At 39.6% G+C, this 11076-nt stretch overlaps 1 protein-coding gene across 1 annotated transcript in view; it reads right to left on the bottom strand.

Annotated features, from left to right (window-relative positions):
* Positions 1–214: 214 nt before the first annotated feature.
* The window catches only part of LOC120521840 (CUB and zona pellucida-like domain-containing protein 1), a 35698-nt gene continuing 24836 nt past the window's right edge, over positions 215–11076 (bottom strand). Inside the window, exons 9-11 of the mRNA XM_039743162.1 lie at positions 7806–7902; positions 7524–7707; positions 215–945 (exon numbers count right to left, since the gene is read on the bottom strand). Coding sequence (XP_039599096.1) covers positions 797–945; positions 7524–7707; positions 7806–7902 — 430 coding nt within the window. The 3' untranslated portion in view covers positions 215–796. The remainder of the gene's footprint in view (positions 946–7523; positions 7708–7805; positions 7903–11076) is intronic.

Genomic DNA, 11076 nt, shown 5'->3' with positions numbered 1-11076 from the left:
TATTTCTTGTTTTATTGCTCCAAATGTGTTGTGAATATTCTGTGAGATCCAAAATCAAGGACAAGAAACAGAGGGCTGGGGATTATTTCCCATTAGTGCCATCACACTCTGGACCCCCTTTATCATATTGTTGTTTTTCAAATAAGTGAGAGTAATGAAAAGCAGTGTTTTAATAGATGAAGTAGAACATGGAACACGCATCTCAGCAACAACAGACATTTTGAAAATATATTTTTAATCACATTTTAATTCAGAGCAGTAAACAGTTTCTTAAGGTAGAAATGTTTTCAGAAAACGCAGACACCCACCTGAGATGCAGGATTAAGGTTGGACTGTCACAGTCAAAGCAACTGAAAAGTAAGAGTTCTCAAAGGGTCGGTCGGCTCCACAACTGTTAACAACTTTGCCCTTCTTCTGTTCTGACCACAACCTGCTCTTATTTTCTTTTAATGCATTGAGATGATCAAAACACCCAACATCCTAATAGGAAGGATGAATCTTGAAACTAATCAGTTTATCGCTCCTTAAGTTTCCACTTTAATGATATATTAGGTTTGGTTTTGAAAGTGGAGCCCTTGCTATCAATATTTCACTCTCTGTGAATGGATTCCTGTAGATTTTAAAGCAAAAAATAATCAAAAGTAATCTAACTGTGGTTTTCAAAGACACCTCAATCTCCATCTGATTCTCACCACCATATATCAGGTCAACATCTATTTTTCGGCCCGGCCTCCTCCCAGTAATTTCTCCTCTTTTCACCCAAATCCACTGAGGTGACAACTCATTCCAAAGATGCTCAGAGCTCTGAAGGAGGAAGACGTTCGTATCGGACCACCTTTGACATTTTAATCTTATAAATCACGATACCGGCCACGGCGGCCACGGTAGCCACAGCTGCAATGAAGCCCAGCACAGTGACGAGGGTGTTTGGATTCAGACTGACCTCTGTAAAGACAAAAAAAAGGAGAGAAGGAGAATTAATCGCTGAAATGAAATGACCACACTGGTAAGGACATATTTAAATAAATAAATGTGCAGTAGGCTGTGGCAGTGAAGGGCATGTGATGGCCATGGTGTTCAGATTCCATCTGTATCTGAAGACTACAGAGAAAGATAAAGAAAGGAAGAGAAAAGTAATGAAGGCAATGAGACAGACATTTTTAAATATGTACATTGATAAATGATGTGCATCATTTTTAGGACTGTAAAATTGTTTTCATGGTCATGTGGGGATGGTTTTGGTAAAACATGAAGTTATATGTAAGGTGCCATATATTTGTTATGAAAAGAGATTTGGGATAAAGCCCACTGTGTATGTACAGGTAGGTCTAATGTGTTTTATACTGCTTTCTGAAGGTGTTCAGTATGAAATACAAAATACTACAGGTAAAATAGTTGTTTTCTGAAGTGCTAGTGTTCACATGCAGAAAAGGCAATGTATATTCTTAAACTTGCTTAATCAAGTTCAGAGTAATAATAATAATAATAATAATAGGGCGGCACGGTGGCGCAATGGGTAACTGTGTTACCTCGCAGTTAGGAAACCTGGGTTCGCTTTCCAGGTCCTTCCTGTGAGGAGTTTGTATGTTCTCCCCATGTCTGCGTGGGTTTCCTCCGGGTACTCCGGTTTCCTCCCACAGTCCAAAGACACGCTGGTTAGGGGTATTGACGATTCTAAATTGTCCGTAGTGTGTGCTTGGTGTGTGGGTGTGTGTGTGTGTGCCCTGTGGTGGGTTGGCGCCATGCCCGGGGTTTGTTTCATTCCTTGCTCCCTGTGTTGGCTGGGATTGGCTCCAGCAGACCCCTGTGACCCAGTGTACGAATGTAGCGGGTTGGACAATGGATGGATGGATGGATGGATAATAATAATAACCTTATTTATACAGCTCCTTTGAAAGCACAAAATAAAACAAACAACTCCAGCAAAGGAAATAAGTAGAAGTAAAAACAAATCACAAAAGCAGGTAAAATGATGAAAAATAATAAAATATAATCGGAAATGGGTGGCAAGGTGGTACAGTGGTAGTGGTGCTGCCTCACAGTAGAGAGACCAGAGTTCTCAGGTCCTCCTTGTGTTGAGTTTGCATGTTCTCTCCATGGGTTTTCTCCGGGTGTTCCGATATCCTCCCATTACCCAGCAACAAGCAGCTGAATTGCCAATGCCAAATTGTCCCTAGAGTGTGAGTTTGGTGTGTGGGTGTGTGTGTATATTCAGCCTTTCATGGACTGGCACCCTGTCCAGGATTTGCTCTTGCCTTGTGCCCTATGCTAGCTGGGATGGGACCAGCTGATAGTAACTGGTTCCAAACTCTAGGGGTCATCAGAGAAAAAGCTTAGTCACCTTGAGTCTTCAGTTTAGATTTTGGAACAATAAGTAGGCCTTTGTCTGACAACATTAAAGGTCTCATTGTTTGCTACAGTGTCAGCAAATCCATAGCATAATTGCGATCAAAGTCTTATAAGTAATCCATATAATTTTATAATGAATTCAGTATTGAGTTGGAAGGCCAAAATTGAAGAAATATGAAGCTGACATTGGCACCTAGTGGCCAATTGGCTTTGGAGCCGAGCAAAAGAGAATTACTGCTAATCATAGCAAAATCAAAATGGCAACAATCTAGATGAGATGTGGTAAAAGTATGAATAATATTTTCTGTGTCTTCAAATTATAATGAAACCCTTTGTAAAAATATGACTGTACCACATAAGGTTCAAAATTCAAACTAGAGCCAAAGAACACCAGTGATTTAACTTTAGCTTCTAAACACCCAAAGGACTGTTTCACATGAACTGCTTTATGTTGTGGGCCAATTATTAAGATTTTCAGAGTCAGAGTTGAAGAAAATTAATAATGAACTTGACCTTCTCCCATTAGCATGAAGAAACCCTGAAGAGGCCACCAGAACACTGCAGAGCCCATGCATACACTCAAACAAGGCCAATCTACAGTCACCCATTGTGATGACATGTGTCCTTAAATGGCATTAGTGCTAGGGCACGGACATCAAGTACTGGGACCGATGAGCAGTGGATCAGTAATAAGAGAGAGAGAGAGACTTAAGAAGTGCACATGTGGTTTGCAGATTTATTTGTGCAAAAATACTAACAAATAAATTAATAAATTAAAAAAAAAAGGTATAACACACTGGTGAGGCCTCATCTGGAGCGCTGGGTGCTGTTTTGGTCTTCAGGCTACAAAAAGAATATAGCAGTTCTAGAGAAAGTCCAGAGAAGAGTGACTAGGCTGAGTCCAAGGCTACAGGGGATGAGTTATGAGGAAAGATTAGAAGGGCCGAGCCTTTACAGTTTAAGAAAATGAAAATTAAGAGGTGACCTGACTGAACTGTTTAAAATGATGAAGGGAATTAGTCCATTGGATTGAGACGGTGACTTTAAAATTAGTTTAACAAGAACACAGTTGGAAGCTTGTTAAGGGTAAATTTCACACAAACATTAGGAAGTTTTTCTTTAAGTGGAAAATCATTGATATGTGGAATAAGTGACCAAATAGTGTGGTAGACACGAGGACTTTAGGGTTCTTCAAAACTGAACTTGATGTTATTATGGACAAATTAATAATGATAAAGTACTTATTTTTGGAGATTTTAACATACACATTTTGTTGTCAATCTAAACCTTTGGTTCAGGTCTTTTTATCATTATTGGATTCATTTGATTTTATGCAGTATATTAATGCTCCATTTGACTCTCTTGATCACACCCTTGATCTCGTTCTTACACGTGATATTTCAGTTAATAATATTGATATACTGTATGTGATGTTCCTTTTACTGACCATTTCTCTTTAACGATGGGTTTGAATATTACTGTTGACGTTACTACTACAAGCTATGCCCCATGCTATTCTCGCTTTTTATATACTTCTATTATATCTGATTTTAAAACCTTATTCTCCAGTTTTGATATACAAGGCCAGTGTTATACTAGTGACGATTCTGTCTTAGCTTTAAATTCATCATGTAAAACAATTTTAGACTCAGATCCTCCCCTCAAAATATGCTTTGGCTTAATGACACTACACGGCAGCTGCACCTCACCTGTGGAATTGCTAAATGGTATTGAAAGAAAGATAGGTTGGTTGTACCTAAGCAGATTTTTATGAATTCTCTGTTCAACTTCCAGGATGAAGTTAAGAAATCTAAACATGATTGCTTCACTGATTTGGTTTCCACTCATTCTAATAAACATAGGGTCTTATTTAAAGCAATTTGTCCCCATTCAGAGATGGAATTAACCAGTACGGCTCTTACATGTGAGCAGTTTATCTCATTCTTTTTCCGCAAAATTGATAACATCCACTCTGGCATTGTTCCTACTGGTTATGTACTTCCTGTTGTTAATCATGACATTGTTTTGGAATCTTTTGATGTTGTTTCACTTTCACAGCTAAAAAGTACTATTGACACACTTAAATTAACTTTCAGCCCTCTTGAGGTTATTCCATCACACCTCTTCATTGAAGCCAATGATGTTCTGGATCCATTTTTGTTAGCTATTATGAATGTTTCTATTAGTGAGGGGGTTGTGCCGTCATTTTTTAAACATGCAGTGGTGCGACCCAGATTCAGATCCTGGAGTGTTAGCTAATTTTTTTCGTATTTTCCAATTACAATTTCTGGAAAAAATATTAGAAAGAATTATTTATAATCAATTGGTTGATCATCTTAACTCCAATAATTTATTTGAGATCTACCAATCTGGTTTTCTGCGTTTTCATGCTGTTGAGACAGCACTCCAGAAAGTATTTAATGACATGTCTTTCATTACTGACTCAGGTGGGGCTGCAGTCCTTGTCCTCCTGGACTTTTCTGCAGCTTTTGACACTAATGACCATGAGATCTTGCTTGAAAATCTTGTTGGGGTTAAAGGGGCTGCTCTTAACTGGTTCAGGTCATATCTTACTGGTAGGCACTTTCCAGTGTCCTTCAATTCCTCTTTCTTGTCTACTGCTCCTGTTAAATATGATGTTCCTCAGGGATCCATTTTGGGTTCTATTTTATTTTCTATATATCTTCATCCTATAGGAGCTATTTTCAGGAAATTTAATATTTATTTTCACTGTTATGCTGATGATACACAGGTTTATATTCTTGTGTGTAACTTTGCAATTAATCGGTTGCACAATTGTCTTTTTGAACTAAGATCCTGGATGACTGACAATTTTGTTGATCTCCATCAAAATAAAACAGAAGTGCTGATCGCCGGTTCCTCTGCCAAAGCTCAAATTGGTATTGATCTTTTCAGCTCTTTCACTGACTTTTGCAAACCTCAAATCCGTAATTTTGGTGTCATTTTTGACAATAACCTTTCTCTTGAGAAACAGATTAACTCTGTAGTAAAGAGTTGCTTTTTCCAGCTTTGTCTTTTAGCTAAAGTCAAACCTTTTTTTATCTCCTAGGGATCTTGAGAGAACTACTCCTGCTTTCATCTTTTCTCGGCTTGATTACTGCAACTCGTATTCTGGGATCAGCAAATCCCTGATTCACAGGTTGCAGTTGGTTCAGAATGCTGCTGCTCATTTTTTGGTTGGGGCAAGAACATTTGATTTTGTATCCCAAATATTAGCTGCTCTACACAGGCTACTGGTTATTATCAGAAATTACTTGAAAATGTAGTTTTTTTCACTTTTTATCTCATTGCATGGGTCTTCTCCTACCTGTTTATCTGAATTGTGTGTTATACATCAGCCATCCAGAGAGCTTAGATCTACTGGTCAGTTGTTTCTTGTAGTCCCTCACAATAAGTGTAAAACTAAGGGGGGCAGCTGCTGCACCTCATCTGTGGAACTCTTTACCTCATTACATTATGGAGTCATCCTCAATTGATCTGTTTGAAATGAGATTGAAGACTCAATTCTGTTCTCTAGCTTTCAGTGATCTTCACTGACACTGATGGTTTCTCTAGTCTTAGTCATCTTCTTTCTTTTCCTTTAATTCACTGCTGGCTGTATTTTGTTTTATTGTACTTTATTTCTATTTCTATTTATTTTTATTTTTTTCTTATCTGCAATGGCGATGGACAGGTTGAAAGATGAGATTAGACTGGAGTCCCTGTGGACTGTGATATTTGCTGATGACATTGTGATTTGTAGCGAGAGTAGGAAGCAGATTGAGGAGACCCTGGAGAGGTGGAGATATGCTCCAGAGAGGAGAGGAATGAAGCTCAGTATTACCACCAAGACCGAATACATGTGTGTAAATGAGAGGGAGGTCAGTGGAATGGTGAGGATGCAGTGAGTAGAGTTGGCAAAGGTGGATGAGTTTAAATACTTGGGATCAACAGTACAGAGTAATGGGGATTGTGGAAGAGAAGTGAAAAAGAGAGTGCAGGCAGGGTGGAGTGGGTGGAGAAGAGTGTCAGAAGTAATTTTTGACAGACTGGTATCAGCCAGAGTGAAAGGGAAGGTCTACAGGACGGCAGTGAGACCAGCTATGTCACATGGGTGGGAGACGGTGGCACTGACCAGAAAGCAGGAGACAGAGCTGGGGGTGGCAGAGTTTAAGATGCCAAGATTTTCATTGAGTGTGATGAGGATGGACAGGATTAGAAATGAGGACATTAGAGGGTCAGCTCAAGTTGGACAGTTGGGATACAAAGTCAGAGAGGTGAGAATGCATTGGTTTGGACATGTGCAGAGGAGAGATACTGGGTATATTGGAATAAGGATATTAAAGATAGAACTGCCAGAAAAGAGAAAGGCCTAAGAGAAGGTTTATGGATGTGGTGAGAGAAGACATGAAGGTGGTGGGTGTAACAGAGTACAATGCAGAGGACAGGAAGAGATGGAAAAAAATGATCCGCTGTGGTAACCCTTAACTGAGGGCTGAAGCAGCTGAAGAAGAAGCATTTTTTAATGTAAGGTACTTTGCCTACAGCACTACTGATGTTATTTTAAATGTGCTCTATAAACACATTGACATTCACATTGAATACGAATGACGAGCTTTGTTGGGCTAAATGGCCTGTTCTCCTCTAGATTGTTGTAATGTTTTAACATTCTAGTATTTCTGTTCAAAGAAAAAGCTGCAAGATCTAACAGGGGCGTGACAAGGTTTAAGAAACACCTCACATTAAAAACCATCCTTCAGGGCCTCTCTCAACAACTTTGCGGAGAGATTTTTTTTCAGTCGCCAACACCACCAGATGACCATGAAACCTCCCCTCACCATTGAAGAAGTCCATTTGTATTCACCACAGTGGCTTGTGTCGCCTACCATGGATCCTGTTGAAGATACCTCTTCCTTCAACATGCTCTCCTCCGTCCATGTGCTTCTTTTATAACTCCTCCAGGTGGCACCAAAACCCATGTCACTTGTTACTTTAGTACACAGGTTTGCTTTTTGTTGTTGTGTTTTCTGTGTGTTAATTGGGTTGGATTTGCACATGGTGTTGATGTGATCTATTTTTCATTTTCAGCTATTAACTAACGTGTTATTATTATTGCTTGCCATGTTTAACTGGGTGGAAATCAGACTAGGTAAGAGTAGGAAATTCAAACTTACGATCATTATACTGATTCTTTTTTGAAAGGTAGAGTGGTCCCTGAGAGATGAAGTGCTCCTGGCTTTCTGAAGCCGAAGATCTCCTGTATCTGGACATAGTAGATGTGCTGTTAACACAGCCCTGAGAGCACCGGGTTCCGGGACTTCCAGTAGTACACACCATGACGGTACAGGTCATGTACACCTTAAAATGGAAGAACAATACTATATATAATCAATCTGCAATGAGTATAAGTGGTCACATTTTGACAGAATACTCAGTCTTGTCTGCTCATCACTAACCTGGCTGTAATCCCCGATAAAAGTGAAGGCCGCCATTCCAAATCTGAACTCTGTTTGGTTGCTGGGGAAGATGATTGTTGTGTCATCCTGAACACACCTGGAAGGTCAGAATTCAACATGAAAATCTCATATTTGAAAAAAAAGAGGAAAATAGGTACAGTGATCCCTCCTCGATCGCGGGAGTTGCGTTCCAGAACGCCCCGCGAAAGGTGTGTATCTGTGAAGTAAAAAACCATACTTTTACATTGTTATTTTTATATTGTCACGCTTGGGTCACAGATTTGCACAGAAACACAGGAGGTTGTAGAGACAGGGAATTTAAAACACTGCAAACAAACATTTACCTCTTTTTCAAAAGTTTAAACTGTGCTCCATGACAAGACAGAGATGACAGTTCAGTCTCACAATTAAAAAAATGCAAACATATCTTCTTCTTCAAAGGAGTGCGCGTCAGGAGAAGAGAATGTCATAGAGAGAAAAGCAAACAATCCAAAATCAATAGGTGCTTTCGGCTTTTAAGTAGGCGAAGCACCACCTGACAAAGCAGCCATATAGATGGGAGCAATTTGAAGGTAGTCTTTCAGCATTTTTTAGAGGATCATCCATATCCTCTAGGCCAGTGTGCGAACAGAACCTCTGCTCACACCCCCTCCGTCAGGAGCAGAGAATGTCAGAGAGAAAGAGAGAAAAGCAAACAATCAAAAATCAATAGATGCTGTTCAGGCTTTTAAGAATGCGAAGCACCGTGGGGGAAGCATATTGTATACTGTATCATTGAGGAGTTTTATTCAATACATAATACGTGCTCTGATTGGGTAGCTTCTCAGCCATCCGCCAATAACGTCCCTTGTATGAAATCAACTGGGCAAACCAACTGAGGAAGCATGTACCATAAATAAAAAGAGCCATTGTCCGCAGAAATCCTCGAACCTGTGAAAAATCCGTGATGTATATTTAGATATGCTTACATATAAAATCTGAGATGGAGTGAAGCCGCGAAAGTCAAAGAGCGATATAGCGAGGGATCACTGTATAGGCAAGTATAGGTAAGTATTTCAGACCTAATAGTATGGGACATAACCTTAACTGGAAAAGAATAGTTTTATAACTATGTTGTGATACTTGTGTTTATTAACAGATGAACTGGAGAGTAACTTATCTGATTTTCTTGATTTTTTTTTAAACATTCAGGTGTACAGTAAATTGAAATTAAATACATCACATATGCAGCAATTAGGTCAAGATTACCTTTTGATCTCGGCCCTGCTCACCATGTTGATAGGGAAATAACGTGTATTTGAGTTGCATCTTATTGATACAAGCCCACTTGGCATGACATGGCTCAGAGATGACTGCGAGATTCCAGACCAGTCAGCCAATTCTTTCTAAAAGACACCTGTCACCAAATACCCTAAGCTTATTAAAACCTTTAACCAAACAGGGATCTCGTGATTTCTGCATGAAGGTCTCTGAAATTAAGGCTCCAACCCAGCACACAACTACAAGAGGGTGGTTCAAGGAAGTCTAAAATCTTTAAATCCAGTCATCATTATGAGCCGAAAAATCATTGTGACCTCTGAAAACTCATTCCTTGCATAGTCTGCCAATGGTGATATCTTCCAAGACAGCGAACGCTGCCAATTCCTCTTATGTCATACAGCATACAGCACACCCTTTTAATAGACAAAATAGATGGGCTACAAACTAAGGCAATTAGCACTAAGTATATGCATTAGGCATTTTTACCAACACTGAAGTCAGCTGTGTTGTGAGGACATGTCCTTTACCTCTGATATGATAAGTTCAAGAATATTGGAATATGACTAATGCATCATTGAAATGAGATTTTCTGTTCACTTCAATGTCCTGCTACCTGGAGTCGTTAAAATGGCAACACCATATAAAGGTCTGCATAGGACTTAGGGATGGTTGAGATTTGCCTTAACGTTAAGCCAATTGTTTTGCCAAGTTCCTGTTTTGTAAATCCAGAGTTTTACATAAGAACTGAGATCCACACATTTCTACGTGTAAGCAGGTTTTACACATGAAGCTCTAGGAGTAGTATAAGAGTTAGAAGGAATAGACAATCTCAAATAATGTTTTGAATTCTAGGGAAAAAGCTCAAGGTGTAGAATCTTGATGCCACCACAGTCTCCAAGATCATGGACTACCTGACCAGCAAACAGCAGTTTGTGACACTAAGGGACTATGTGTCAGAAATGGTAGTGTGTAATATTGGAGCACCTCAGGAAACTGTCTTGTCTCCCTTCCTGTTCACCCTCCACACAACAGTCTTTCAGTCCAAAACCATCGCTTATCATCTACAGAAATTTTCAGAAGACTCCTCCATCATAGACTGCATTAATAATCAAGATAAGTCAGAGTACATGAAGGTTGTGGAGGACTTTTTCCTGTGGTGCAGGGACAAAAACATACAACTCAACATCAGCAACACATAAGAGCTGGTGCTGGACTTCCATGCCAAGGAGCCTTTAAGACCAGTCATCATTCAAGAGGTGGATGTGGAAGTGGTGCAGACCTACAAGTACCTGGGGTTTCACATAGACAACAAACTGAATTGGTCTGACAACACAGTGGTTCTGGAGAAGGGCCAGAGGAGAGTCTGGACTTCCTAAGGAGACCCAGGTCTTTTGATGAGTGCAGAAAACCTCTTGGAAATGATCTACCCATCCATAGTAGCAAGTGTACTATTCTATACTGTTGTCTCCTGCAGAGGCAACTTGATTCCAAAAGACACACAATGCCTGAACAAGCTCATCAGAAGAGCAAGTGAACCCTTGACACGCTGGAAGCTGTTGTGGAAAAGAGGATGATGGCAAAATTGGATGCCATCATGAAAAATCCCTCCCAGGACGGGCTGTCACTAGGAGTAGTTTTTTTTTTGCAAAGGTTCTTTCCATTATGGTGTGGTAAAAGGTGCCATGACAGTCTTTTGTTCCCACTGCTACCAGGCAATTCAATTTGTTCTCCCATTGTACTCCCAAATTCATTTTGAAATATCTGTACAATATACATCTTTAATCTTAATCTGCTTAATCTTTATCAATGGATTGATTGATTAGCTATATTAGCTATCCTGTGAGTTTGTATCTTTGTTTTTTATGTTTCTATTTCTGTATGAATATGAATTTCCTAATGAGACTAGTAAAGTTTATCTAATCTAAGTCAGAAAGAGAGATCCAAGCCAGAAGAATCTAGCCAAGCCAGAGAGCTAAAACGAAGAACTGATAGAGAGTGGTGATGATTCAGA

This window comes from Polypterus senegalus, unplaced genomic scaffold, assembly GCF_016835505.1.
Source record: "Polypterus senegalus isolate Bchr_013 unplaced genomic scaffold, ASM1683550v1 scaffold_1660, whole genome shotgun sequence".
NCBI classification, from domain to species: domain Eukaryota; kingdom Metazoa; phylum Chordata; class Cladistia; order Polypteriformes; family Polypteridae; genus Polypterus; species Polypterus senegalus.
This window is presented reverse-complemented; position numbering and strand designations above follow the sequence as displayed.